The following is a 15,336-nucleotide window of genomic DNA, read 5'->3' as shown; positions in this document are numbered from 1 at the left end:
TACTTATACCCAAAACGGTAGCTTGATAGTATGATTGAATCTCCGGCGATCTCCAACCCGAGCTAGCTAAATAAACCTATAAGAGATGAAAAGGAAGGGGAGTAAGCTATAAAGCTTAGTAAGTTCATATGAAAATAATAAGCAATTTATTAACTTGCTTCTCAAGGTAATACAACCATATTTGCATTTTTACTTATGTTCAGGTAAAGTTGTTTTCTCGAGTCATAGTCACTAATTTATTTATATCTGGAGCTACAGAACTCCAAATTAAGTTCTGCTAATTTTCCTTAAAACTAGACATACATATATTTTTACCATAAAATTTTAAGAATTTTTGATTTAGCCAATAAGTACAGTTTATTCTTCAAATTCACCTCTGTTTTGCTGCCCGATAGCTTGAACCTTTCTTCACTAGAAATTAATTATCTCATAGTACGGGATTTGGATGATGTTTCTGTCTATTTTTATTGAAAATAGACTCATTAAGAATTATATGCATATAAATTATAACCCATAACTATTTTTTTACAATTGTTAATGATTTTATCAAATTAGAGCAGAGGATTTCAAAATCATTTTGACTCTGTCTCACACAACTTCAAATATCTCATAATATGAAATTCTTTTGCTTACACCGTTTCTTTTATAAGAAACTAGACTCAATAAGCTTCAATTAAATATTTTATTTAATCTCTAATTCACTTTCTACTATTTTTGGTGTATTTTCAAATTCGGACTGCTGCTGTCTAAAACTATTTTAGTAAGAAAATGATAATAACTAAATTTACCACACCTTCCTTTCTTTCAATTAGAAATCCATACATTTATAAACATATATCATTATTCACCAAATTAACACATCATTTCACAATGCTCATGGACTTATCATTCATGGATTTCATATTAAGTTGAGTTTCTGTACATACCTGTACCGATCCTTACCATTTTATACATATATATAATGTCGTTGCATATTCGATGTCTCGCACACTATGTACCATACTCGATACCTCGCACGCTAAGTGCTATTCTAGATGTTTCGCACACTAAGTGCCATCCTCGATACTTTGCACACTAAGAGCCATTTATATATATATAGTCGAAGCTATCTCAAATTGTACACCAAGTGCCACTTTTAGCCGAAGCTATTTCGAACTGCACACTAAGTGTCATTTTAGCCGATAAATCGTTAATCATAACAATAATCACATATAGAAAATTTATACAATATCAAGCATTAAAAGCATAAATTTAACAATGCTTAATACATACGAACTTACCTCGATCGTCAAAATGTTGAAATGGATCGACTAGTCCGAAACTCTGTTTTTCCCTCGATATATACTCGTACGAGGCTTAACTTGATCTAATAAATCAAATTCAGCTATTTCAATTCATATTATATTCATTTTAACTCAATTTCATATTTTGGTAAAATTACTATTTTACCCCTACACTTTTGACCTTTTTACAAATTAGTCCCTAAGCTCGTAAAATGCAAATTTAGTAAATTTCACCATAGCCCAAGCTATCCAAATTTCATACATGCTCATATCAGACCATTTTTTCATTTATTCACACTTTTACCACACAATTTATTATATTTCACAATTTAGTCCAAAATTGACATTTTTGCTAAAATTCACTTAACAAAACCCAATAATCTACCATCAAAGATTTATTTTCTATCATTAAATATCAAGATACTCAAATATTCAACAATGGTATCATCCAAATACTTTAACAATTTTGAAATCGGAGGTATGGACTAGCTAGAACACAAAGTAACGATCTCAAAAACGTAAAAATTATTAAAAACCGAGACGAAATGGACTTACATGCATGAACAACCTTGGCCGAACCTTCAAAGCTTTGAAAATATTATTTTATTTCTCACATTCGGCTATTGATGAAGATGATAGCATGTAATTTGACTTTTGTTTTATTTTATTTTATTATAATTACCAAATACCATATTTAACCTTAATATACATTAATAATTTCCATTATACCAAGTCATGAAATTCCATTATAAAAATTATGGAATAATTATCACTTAAGGAATCCCATTATTTAATTCCATATCCATTTAATATCTTTAACTTATAGAACACAACTTTTACACTTTGCGCGATTTAGTCCTTTTGCTTAATTAACTATCAAAACGAAAATATTTTTCAACGAAACTTTAATACCATCTTATTGCCACTTCATAAATATTTATAAAAATATTTATGACTCATTTTATAGAAACGAGGTCCCGATACCTCATTTTCTAAACCCACTTGACCTTAGGGTCATACCACTTAAACTTAATAAATCGCTTATAAAACAAAAATCACAATATCAAAAACCTTTTTTAAACTCACAATTAACTCGTAAATATTAAATATAATATTTACAAACCTACTCGTCGGATTTGGTGGCCTCGAAACCACTGTTCCAATTAACCCTAAAAACGGGCTGTTACACTTTCACCATCACTTGGCTTTTGATAGCTCAGGCAACCTTTTCTTTGTATGCCAGGTGTGATACTTGGGACATTCTTTCTTCACGTATCCAAACTTGTTACAAAAGAAACAACCCTTTGTAACTAACTGTTGTTTCTTTTAAGTTGAACACTTAGCAGCTTCATTATGATATTTTCTTTTCTTGCCCTTGTCTTTAGAGGCACTTTGAAACTTATCATGTTTTAACCTTTCTTCCTCTTGCACACAATGAGAAATGAGTTCATTTAGAGTCTATTTCTCCTTTTGATAGTTGTAACTAATTTTGAATTGGTTAAACTATGCAGGAAGTGATGCCAAAACCATAAGAAAAAATAACTCCTTAAAAAGCTCGATCTTAAGTGCCTTAAGTCTTGAAGCAACATGGAACATCTCTATAACGTACTCCCTTACATTTCATTGACCCTTATATTTCATAGATATCAAAAAAGTCAGAAGTGATGTCATCTCAACCTTATCATTTTTGGCAAAACATTTCTCAATTTTGTTAAGGAAACCCTTAGCTTGAGTAATCTCTTTAGATTCTATACCCCTAAAGGCTTTTGAAATGTTGTGCTTCATGATCATTAGACTCATGCGATTTGAATGATCCCACCTTTCAAAATCCCTTCTAACTTTAAGGGTGCTTGACACAATGAGAGGTGCATATTGTTCTTCCCTTAGTGTAAGGTCTATGTTCATACAAGCAACCACTATAAGTAAGTGTCTTTTCTATTCCTTGAAATTAGTCCCATTAAGCATGGGTATAGAATTGATATTAGTAGATATTGTGGCAACAGAAGATGAACTAACTAAATAAAGAACAAAAAAAAAAAGAAGCTCACATCAATATTCATAAGTTAACAATAAATTCAAAATAATGACAAATTTCATCTCAAAATACCAAACACAACATTAATATTAAGTCTTTGGATAGTAATATTAACAGTAAGCGACACTCTTGTTGTAGCAATCAAATATTGACAATAAATTATGTCAAACAATAAATCAATCTTTAGCCTAACATATTGCTCACATAGAGTACCTTATAATTGTCATACATTTATCACCACAAATATCATTGAAACTTTGCCAAATATTAGCCTAACATATTGCTCACATAGAGTACCTTTGGGCCAAATATAATAATCTTGATATTTTAAATAAACTAATATACTCAAAAGAGATCAATTTGGTGACATTTTGTTTCAACTAATCTATTTAAAATATTAAACATTTTTAATCAAAACCCAAAGCCAAAATCTGAAATTATTTGTTTCAAAATATTTCTCTTAAATTCATCTTTCAATCAAGTTAAAAGATAATAGTATGTTTTACAAAATATATAAACATACCAATATTCAAATTTAAAATTTTCATAACAAACAAATGCCAAAATTGAAATTTCTAATCGCTTTCAGTTCTTGAAATAATCATAAATAAGATTATCTTAATATCACAATCAAAAATGAAAAATATATTTTTAATAATAGCATAAATCCATAAATCATATACTACTTTTGTTCCAAAACCATATATGTCAAAACCAAATAGAAATAATATGGTGATTCAAGACACATGTATTCATTGTTTTGGCATAGACAAAACACCAAAGCAATTCACTCATATATGTGTACTCCTAATCAAATTAAAAAAATTTACCTTACATATACCATATAAATCTAAATTTGTATTTATGATTAAACAGGTATTTGTATAAAAAATTTTATACTCATAAATACTTAAAAATATTTTCAAGTAAATAAATTTCAAATTGTTGTTTCCAAATCGATAAAAGATCTCAAGCATAAAAATACTAAGCATTTATAAACTTCAAAAATAGAAATAACAGAGATTTAAAACCCATAAACCTCCATTCTCAATATTTAAATTTCCATCAAATTCAAATTATATTTTCATTAAAAAATGAAATTCATGAAAAGAAAAACAATGGCGGATTTGCCCATAGATATATATGAATTAAAAAAACTCTTCAATCAAAATCATAAAAAAAAAACCCAACCAAATTGGTATAAAAAGGCGCTATACACGTGCTTTAATTAACCTATTTTGTTTATTCAATAAGATTTAAAGTTGTATAATCGATACCAATTCGTAAGTTTCAATCAATATTCATAAATTTAAACTTTTAATATAAATATCTAAATCTAAAAACTTCAATATGGATCTCAAACATCAATATATATAATTGAAATATCAAACTCATGAAATTTCATGAAGCAATCATGAAACTCTGCGGAAGCATAAGTCAAGATCTATCATGTTAGATCATCAAGAATAAATTAAGAACAAAATTAAATGCGGAAGCATATTTGAATCCATTGTTGGAGATTGTCCATAAAATGTTGATATTTCAAGAAAATAGTTTTTTTCTCTTTGTATAATTCTTTGTGATGGAGGTAGAAAAGAAATATGAGATATATATCTATTTATTGGGGACCACTACCTCTTTTTAAAATTACCGATTATCACATTAGTTTTGAGAATTGATAATTTGGCCCTAATCAAAATATAAATACAACTTATGGTATTTACAAATTATTTTCATGACACTTTAATACCTATGACACTTATAACATAATTAATCACTTAATTTAACATCACACTTTATAATAACATTATACATTATACATATGTTCAAGGCTTGGTGGTAATTGGTGCGTTTATTCTTTCCTGGCTGTTTGCAGGTGAATTGTTTATGTTTTTTTTTTTTGGGTGTGGAGGGGTGTTTTTGAACAGTTTCTTAACAGTCCGATAACATGTTATTGGATGAGTCTGTTGAGTTTAGGGGGTTTTGTGTGTCATGTTCTTTCCGTGTTCTGGTTTCTGTTCACAAGTTGGTCTGGCGCTATTTTGTGCTGCTTGTTTTTATTTCTCTTTAGCTTTGTTTGCTGTTGGTTTTGATCTAGCGAAAAAAAAAATTCCATAATTTAGGATTTTAATCCAATGGGTCGTTGTTAACAACTTTTCCATTCGAATGGAGGTCACCTGGATTGTTATCCTAAACTTATACATGACACGACAATGATTGGTTGGTTTGCTTAAGGTTTATTTGTTGTTTAATAGTTAGCTAGATTTTATTTGCTAGGAATGGAGATTAGTCAATGTTGAGCACATAGATAATCATCTTTTTAGTCTTCCTCTGGGGGCATTATTCCAGGTGGTTCCTTTTGAATTTCAGGTTTGAATTTTACGGTGGTTTTGAACAGTTTCGGATTGAGATATTTGTTGATTTATGATTTGATCAGTCTGATTTCAATATCATTAACAATATTTAAAATAAATTTAAATTTTGAAGCTGTTAAAATTGAGTTTAATATGAAAAATCGGAACTAATACTAAACTTATTCCAAAAAATACAATTATAAGGTCGGACAAAAATTAGTACTTACAAAGTTGTTTATAGGAAATCCTCACATGTCCATTTTTTTTTAAAGTATAACTCAAACCCTTAGGTTATCTAAGTATTAGAATACTATAAATTTAGTTTCCTTTTGCCAACCTAGCCATCAACTTTGCCAAACATGTTAGTTTAGATCTAACATGAAACATGTTTAAAATATGTGGATTAAATTGTAGGTACATATATATTTACTACATGGAAAGTTTGTATCTAATGTGTTACCAAACATTGTCAATAAAATTGAGGGAGACTTTTAAATACTAAATATAGACTAGGTTAACAAAATGACTTGATTAATATTATATTGATACTTTGAGGTGGGGATGAAGTTAGAAACTTAGATTTGCAGACAAAAAATTAGTTACTTTGATGTCACATTTATGTATTAACTTTACTTTCTATCTATCTCATCATCAATTAAAATTAATTACTTGAGTATTTATAAATATTTGACTCATATTTCATTATTTTTATTATATTTACGCAATGTTCATATTATCCAACAATCTCTCTCTTGGATTATATATATACTTTTTTTACTCATGCGATCCATTGATTTGGATTATGTATTAACTGAAACTCTCTATTAATTAAATTAAAATTTATCTATTAATTTAAATATGAAATTAATAAAAACCTATTTTTCCATATTAAATAAGTAAAAAATATATAAATCATATATTTAAATTAATCAATAGCATTAAAATGAAAAATTATAAAAAGTGTGAATTAAAAAAGGGATAAAATTAATTGGACGCCATTATCGCCAAAAAATGTACTAATTGGTGATATAAACACCAATTCTTTGGAAAACAATATTTCTAAAAAAATTGAAGAAAGTTAATAGAATCTTTTAGCAAAAATATTTATATAAAAATTTTAAGAAAGTTAATAGAAAGTTCAAATTTTTAGTTGTTTAGTTATTAAATTGGATAAGAAATCAGAAATACATGTTAAAATTCTTTATAAAATATTAATATTTATTTGTTTATTGACACAAATTTCAAAATAATTACTAAATTAGTAGTACATGTTAAAATTTGTTTAAAAATATTATTATTTTGTTTGTTTAAACAATTTATTAGAATTTTATTTTAAAAGTGGGTCCCACTTTCTATGATAGTAAAAAGATTGAGCTGGCATGTAGTCAACACTAACACTTGTTAAATGTTGTTATTAATTCCTATATTTAGCAAAAATTATGAATTTAATCTCCATACTTTATTTGGTCATTTTTAATCCTCTACTTTTTAAAATTTAAAATTTTAGTCTTCACCAAATAATATTTGTTAAATTCATTAAGTAATGTTTTATTATTTTCAAAATGTGATACACCAAACATAATTAACATATTGTAATAGGCTAATTTTGGCTTGGGCTCAGATCAAAAATAAAACAAAGACCAGACCAAAATAGATATGAAGTTCAAAAATTTAAACAATCTATTACAAAACAATTTTACAAGCCCAAACCCTAAACCCAAATTAACCCTAGCCCACAAAACTAAACAACAAAAAAAGAAAAAACCCTAGGTGCGCCGCACCTAGGTCTCTCTAATGCTGCCCCTAGCCCTCTCCAGCGCTACACGTTTGCAAGCCTCCTCCACGCACGTCTGACACTGTTACCTGCAAAACAAAGCCAACACGCAAGCAGAGAAGCACAAGCAAGACAGTAGAAACAAATAGCAAAGAGACAAAACAATACAAGCTAACAGTCTGTAACTCGGCTATAAAAGCTGAAATATATCCCTTTGTAATTTTTTACACACACTAGTAAATCAAAAAACAAATATAGAATTTTCTAAAGGTGATTCCTTAATTTTTACCTACGATATTTTTACTCTTAAAAATATTTTTTATTTTACATACGAAAGTACAAAAAAGAAAAGGGAAAACTCACCAGAAGGACTCTGCGTTCCCTTCATCAGAAGCTCCTCCTCCGGCGTCAAAATCGGCCCAAAGAGAGGGTGGAGGGTCCTTTTCTTTTTGATTTTTTGGGTCTAGGAAGGCTTCACATTCGAATCTGCTTTAACAAGGGGTTAAAAAAACTATGTTTTGTGCGGCTCCGGCTACCGTCCATGGTGGGGCCACGGGGAGGCGCAGTGCGCCGGGGAAGCCCATTGGCCAGATGCATGGGGGCTGAGGGAGAGAGGAGAGAAAGTTGAGAGGTTTTAAGTTTCTTTTTTTTTTTGTTGAGGGCTAAAATAAAAACAAAATAAAAAATTGGGTTTAAATAGGGAGCATGAAACGATGCCGTTTTGCACCAAGGTCACCAGCGCCAAAATGGCGCCGTTTAAGGTGACCAGCGTGCGACCCGGCCCTCTTTAGGGGGCATCTGTGTGTTTTCGCTAAATGGGATATTTATCTCCCTAGTCCTTCCGCTTTTTGGACTGTTCTGATTTAGTATTTTTTTATTTTTTAAAAATTGAACCACAAAATTTGCTGCACTTTTCAAATCGGTCCATGGCTCACTGATCCTTTTGGGGAAGGGACGCGTGTCCAGGGATGGGTTTTTTGCCCATTTGGTCTTCTGTCCTTTCGCATCCTTTCATTTTGGTCCTTCTTTGTTTATTTTATTATAGTTTTTACTTTTAATTTCATTTTTTCCCTAATTTAGTCCCAAATCTGTTTGATTTCAATTTATTTCGTAAATTTGTTATTTATTCATTTTAAACCTTTTTCTCATACGTATTTTAAATTGTTTTATTATTATTTGTTTTAAGTTTTTCACATATTATGTATTTTAAACTATTATCCATTTTAAATTTTTTCTATATTATTTATTTTAAACTATTATATATAATATTTATTTTGAATTATTATTTTTATATATATCCTTTTTAAAAAACTGTTTTGTATATTATTTATTTTAAATTTCTTTTTATATATTATTTATCTTAAATTCTTTTATATGTTATTGTAAGGTGCTTTATATATTATTATTTTAAGTTGCTTTGTATATTATTAATTTTAACTTGTTTTACATATTACGTATTTTAAATTGTTTTATACTATTTACTTCAAATTGTTTTATATATTATTTTGTTTCGTTTTCTTGATTGTTAATTTTGGTATTAAAAGGGTGCATTATGTGAATATTGCCATTATATGTTCTAAGAATTATTTATTAATATTTTCATATTGTTGACATTCATTAACATAGCATTTAACTCATGTATTATTATTTCATGCTCTATATTGCCTTTTTATTTTATTACATTTAAATCGCATCGTATTAAGTTCCAATATATTTATCCAATATAAGCCATCATATTTTAATCCAACTAAATTGCACACATCGTTTAGGTTTTGTAATCGCTATTGTTCAAAATTTTTTCAAAATAAGGCAATGTTTCGTATTTTGAGAAATTCGAGAAATCGTACCCTAACTTAAGGGGTTTTGATTTTCTCGTTAAACCTAAATAGTCGAATATCCTTCTAAAAATAAAACATACAAGTTTTAAAATAAAAATTAAAAGGCAAGCTTATTCTCAATGGTTCAAATGTCGTGTCCTAACTTACGGGATGTGAGTTTTGTTATCTCCAGGCGAGAGGGCCTTTAATGCTCGTTTCAATTTATTCAAACGTTTTTAAAAAATAACGCAACGTTAATAAAAAGAGGGATCGTATTTTCAATTCTTTTTCGAGGTTTCAATTTTTCGACATTAAGACAGTTTGTAATCAATTAGGTACCAATTTTGGGTGTATCGGGGTTGCTAATCATTCCTCGTGCGTAACCGACTCCCGAACCTGTTTTCTGAATTTTGTAGACCAAAAATCATAGTTTTGATAAATTTAAATTTTTATTAAAACAATTGAATTATTAGGTGATCCGATCACACCTAAATAAAAAGGATTGGTGACGATTCCCATTTTTTATTTTAAAACCAAAAGTTGACCTTTTTCAAAAAAATGGTTTCGGCACATATATGTAATGTCATGTCAACTTATTATTTTCACATATTATTCCCTAAAAATCCAGTTAATGGATTACCAATTGCCATTTGCGTTAAGATTGAAATTTCAAAATTTAAAAAGTATAGACTTACAATAATCCAATTTGAGAAAATGAACTAAATTTATAATTGTACACAGTATAGGACTAGTAATTTAATTTGACCAAACGAATTTAATTGCTACTATGTGGTCAGGAATAAAATTTCAAATTTTGAAAAGTAAAAGATCATAAAATTACCAACTTGAAAAGTATAAAAACTAAAATTAATTAAATAAAAAATATAAATTAAACTAATAGCATAATTTAACCTTGAAGAACTTTAAATAATATGTGAAGATTTTCTAAAACAATATATGTGTGCACTTATCAGATAGCTATTACACTACTAACTAAAGACATATAAGCAATTTCAAAACTAAAGTGATGGAAAATATTAAAATAAATACTTAAAAGAAAAACTATTGGCTTCCAAAATTTTAGAAGAAAAGAAGTTAGAGGAGAATAGTTTGTAGTAAATATTGATTTATGAAATTTCGATTTTATTTTCACAAATAATTAGTATCGTTATTGTTGTGATACGATTATATAAACTACTAGATTCATTCAACATAAGAATAATTAAGATTATAAAACTTTCAAAAAGAAAATCAAGATTATAAATTTGTTTGAAACATTATTTAGACCGTTGGTTATTCAACTTTTACAAGTTTTTATTTAGAGTACATAAAATTAAAAATTACAAAAGGGAATCATTGTGACAAATTGTTTTTATTTTGGTTACTAGACATTAATTTGGGGTTAGGTAATGTCATTGTACACTCATTTTAATCATTTAACTTTAGTAAGTTTTCATTTTGGTCATTCATTTTATCTTTTTAATTTATTTTATTTTTTAGAATTAATTTTAGTTTTTTCAAGTAAAAGAAAGAAACTTCGGTTTTATAGAGAAAACTTGAGTTTTACATGGAAACCGTATCATATTTTTAATTTCCTTGTTATTTTCCCTTTTAAAAAACCTTCTTTATTTTCCTAGTAAAAAGAAAAATTGGGCTTTTACAGAGAATTTCCTAGGGTTTTATAGGAAAAACTTGGGTTTCTATAGAGAAAACCATTTTTATCTTTTAATTTCATTTATTTTTCTTTTTTAGAATTAATTTAGTTTTTTTTCTCCAAAAAGATGATTTTTACATAGAAAAATCTTGGTTTTAGAGGGAAAGCCTAAGTTTTTACAGGGAATTGAGTTAGAGGAAATATTTGAGTTTCATCTTTGTAGTTGAATAACTCAATTTCTGGTAAAGACTCAAGTTTTTTTTTTTTTTAAAAATAATTCTAAGAAAGAAAAGAGCGACCAAAATAAAAACATACAAAAGTTGAGTGGCTAAAATGAGTGAGTCTACAATAACATTGCCTAACCCAAATTAGTTACGGATGACTAAGATGAAAATAGTTTGTAACAACAATGCTCTTTTTGCAATTTTTTAATTTTAGTACCCAAAATGAAAATTTATAAAAGTTGGTGATCAACCATTAATTTCCCATTATAAAATTTCTTTATGAATGTACTTTTGCAATTTTATTGATATATAAGTGACTTTTTAATAAAATCATCCTTTTTGTTTTAATAAGGAATTGTCTCATTTAATATATTTTTTCATATTTGAATTTCAAAACATAATTAGTATAGACATACATCTTAAAAGATAAATGAGAACCTCCTACTTGTATTGTTGATTGCTTGTGTTAAGATTTTATGCACCTGTATTAAGTTTTTCATGACTAAAATTCTTTTAAGGTTGTAGTTGTTTTTTTAATAGTGTTATTTTCATAATTAGAATTTGATTTTTTTAGAGTGTAACATTCTTTTATTATTGCATTTAAGATTTATTAGCGTAACAAAGTTATTTTTAATAAAATACATTTCTTAAAATATTAATAATTGTCGATACAGTATTCAATAACAAGTAGAGATAAGGTGGAGATGAGAAAGAGTGAGAAAGAGTATATGATAGTTTCAAGAAGTTCAGTTCAACTTAAGAATTGGAGAGCTAGAAATGGATAAGAAGATAACTGATTACTAAGAGAGATTACTCAAGACAAGTTCAAGACTTAAGAAAGTGGTCTTTTTTTATGGTTAGGAGAGTATTTATAAGAGGAATTCCCTTATTATCTGGTAGGGCTCACTTGATGTTTGAGATGTATTCGCAAATCGAAGAAATGTATGTATCCGAAAATCACGTACCTAATGAGATAGGTTGTTGAGTGGGTAACTTCACCTAGGAAGCGGATGGCTAAGGCCTTCCTCGAAAGGGAACAAATGGTCAAGAGAGCCTGATGACCAAAGGGGTATACAGGTTGATTTTGGTAGCTTATTATACTGACAAGTGTTTAAGTGCCGAGATATAACAATAATAATAAACGAAAATATTTGATATGTACTTTTTTATCAAACTGAGCGTCTTCTTCAATTTATCTCTATTTATTTATTTATTTGGTAAGGAAGTAAAAGGTATCATATGAAACAACATACATACAGAGTCTCAAAATTTTCCCATTAGATTCAATCACATTACTCGTATAATACCATCCGGAATCAATCAACAGTTTCTAGTAATAAGTAAGAAAACAGACTGAAAATGAGACCACAAATCCAATACTTTCAGTTGTTGTCATCAGTAATAGTGTTTGATGTAGAAGAAATATGCATTTTGAGCTTCTCTAATTCTAATCTCAGCTTCTCATTCTCCAATCTCAGCTTCTCATTCTTTAACTCCAATCTCAGCCTCTCATTCTGGTGCAACAATGGATCTTCTTCATTGATCACTTGAATCAAATTCAAGTTATGTTCCCTTTCACGCTCTAACTTCAATCTCAGCCTCACATTCTCCTTCTCCAATTCATCTTCTCTGTCGGTCGTTTCAGATCCAGGCTGGTTAATTATTTTATTCAACTTCTCCTTTTGATCATCCAAACTCGTCTTCAATGCCATCAGTTGGTTCACCATTGTTTCTGCATTAACTTCATTGCCACGGCCACCTGCAGCTGGTTGTTCTTCTTCACCATCATCGTCACATGGAATCACCGCTTGTGTTGACTCCACTGGGAATACAGGGTCATGCACCTCAAACTCCTCGTCTTCATTGCCGTTCCCTTCAATTATCGATGACATCCAATGGTTAAGGAGCAGACCAGACGCCCAGTCCCCATTAGAATCACAATTCACACCTTTCTCAAGAATCTTGCTTGCTGCCCTAAACCTTTCTTCAACACTAGGCAATCCACGCAGCAAATTCTCCGCAAGAAACTCCGAAGTACCATTGCAACTCTCAAAGAAAGGATGTTTCAAAAGCTTATCTGCGGAGGGTCGGTTTGCAGGATCTTTATGGAGACAAGAAGCAACCATGTCTTGAAAAGTTTCTGAAAACTTCTTGGTGGAGACAAGAGCAGTTATACCGAAATACCATATATCAGCTTTGAAACTATAATCTTTATGTGAATGAATCACCTCTGGGGCCATCCCATATTGAGACGAAAATGTCGAAGAACCTAATCTGTAAACCGAACTCGACGCGTAGAACGATGACGAAACACCGAAATCCGCAAGCTTAACACGTCCGTTGTCGTCCAACAAGATGTTACTGGCCTTTATATCTCTATGCAAATGCCCTTGGCTGTGAAGATACGATAATGCAGTCAGGGTTTCTTTGAGAATAATGGCAATGCATTTCTCTTGTATGCCATTGGGGGAAGAAGATGAGATGATGGACTCTAAAGAACCGCCGGACATAAAGGGCATAACCACCCAGATACGGTTGCCGGCGGTGAAGGAACAATGAGGGTTGAGAATGTTGGGGTGGGAAAGAAGCGAGGAGGTGTTGGTTTCACGTCCGAAAAGGTTGCCGAAACCGGCGTTGGACTGATCAAGATCGATGGATTTAATGGCAACAACAGTTGAATTGATGGGAAGACATTTGGCTGCATAAACTTTAGAACAAACACCAGCACCGATTTCAGCGATGATGTTGTAAGAGTTGGAATCTAAAGGGAACTGAAGCTTGGGATGTTCTTCTTGTTCATACGCCATGAGCTTCTTTCTTTCTTTGAGATTGGGTTTTGTGGGAGGATTCTTGAAAACTAACGATGAGGGAAAGAGAAGGGGTTTAAGGAAGCTTTTCTTGTGAGGTTTTCAAAGGAAAGAAGCCAACGGCTATTTATCTTTGAGAAGATAAATGAAAATTTACAATTGCTCCACCCTATATCTATAATCTATCTTCAATGCATAACATGAATTTAGAAAAATTTTGAACCCACTAAAATTCCTTTTATTTTTCTAACATATTGATATTTAAAATTAATTTTAAATAATTTGAAAAAGTGAAAAAAAATATATTATAGTTGTTATATTAAAATAAAAGTTGTGACATTCTGAACTTATTTGAATTTTTATTTGAAGTTTTAATTTAATTTCTAGATTAAATTGAATTTCGATTTGATATTGGGGATTAATTTGATTCATCTTTTAAGTGAGGGACTAATTGTGTAATTAATTTTTAATTTTAACCTTTAGTTAAATTAGTTTTGTGTGTTGATCGTTTATTATTATTGTTATTATTATCATTTGTTATGAATATTTTATTAAGTGTATGTCTATCAAGATCAAGATAAGTTTTGTTGTATTTTAAATTCTAATAGTGATTAGAAGTAGATCTCTACTTCATTTATACTTCTTATGCCTAAAAATAGAGATTTTAGAGAAGCTTTGTAAATATTCGATTGATCAATAAAATACATTCTCTATTGCTTCCTATATTTTATTTGTTCTTTATTCTCTCTATCTCTCTTTATTTTATAATATGTTATCAGCACGATTCTCTTTAATTTTCTTCATAAGTGACAAAAATATCCCAAATTTACTGTTCTCGATTTCCTCCTAGAGCTGCTACTATTTCAATTGAGGCCTGCGCACTATGGGTAATCATTAGAGTCTTTAACCACCCAATTACACATAAATCTCTAAATTTTTTATGCCCTTTTATGCAAAGAAATTTATATAATCCTTACGTGGAATGTTTTTCTCCTTTTGTTGATTGATTTTGGTAAAATTATTTTATGAAAAATATTATTACTTTAAGGTTTCTTTTAAACTAAGATTCTTTTATTAAATTATAATATGTATTGTCGTAACCATTTTTTGAAAAAAACGGGAATTGACTTAGATTTTTGAAAATGAAAAAAAACGAATAGAGGAGTCACCACCAATCTTTTTGATGAGGTGTGATCGGATCACCTTTAATTAATCATTTTAATAAAAGTGAAGATTTACTAAAATGATAAATTTTTGGTCTACGAAAATCAGAAAATGAGTTCGGGAGTCGGTTACGCACGAGGAAGGATTAGCACCCTCGATACGCCCAAAATTGGTACCTAGTTGATTAATTAGTGTCTTAGTGTCGAAAAATAAAAAAACTTGAA

The 15,336-nt window shown here is 29.4% G+C and overlaps 1 protein-coding gene across 1 annotated transcript; it reads right to left on the bottom strand.

Annotated features, from left to right (window-relative positions):
* Positions 1 to 12,523: 12,523 nt before the first annotated feature.
* LOC108465832 (serine/threonine-protein kinase BLUS1-like) lies at positions 12,524 to 13,948 on the bottom strand. The gene has a single exon (XM_017766210.1). The coding sequence runs from the start codon at positions 13,946 to 13,948 to the stop codon at positions 12,524 to 12,526; it is 1,425 nt and encodes a 474-aa protein (XP_017621699.1).
* Between the last annotated feature and the right edge of the window lie 1,388 nt (positions 13,949 to 15,336).

This window comes from Gossypium arboreum, chromosome 10 (genome assembly GCF_025698485.1).
Source record: "Gossypium arboreum isolate Shixiya-1 chromosome 10, ASM2569848v2, whole genome shotgun sequence".
Lineage (NCBI taxonomy): Eukaryota > Viridiplantae > Streptophyta > Magnoliopsida > Malvales > Malvaceae > Gossypium > Gossypium arboreum.
This window is presented reverse-complemented; position numbering and strand designations above follow the sequence as displayed.

Excerpts from the sequence above, each read along its gene's own strand:
- LOC108465832 (XM_017766210.1), bottom strand. The coding sequence starts at position 13,948 with ATGGCGTATGAACAAGAAGAACATCCCAAGCTTCAGTTCCCTTTAGAT.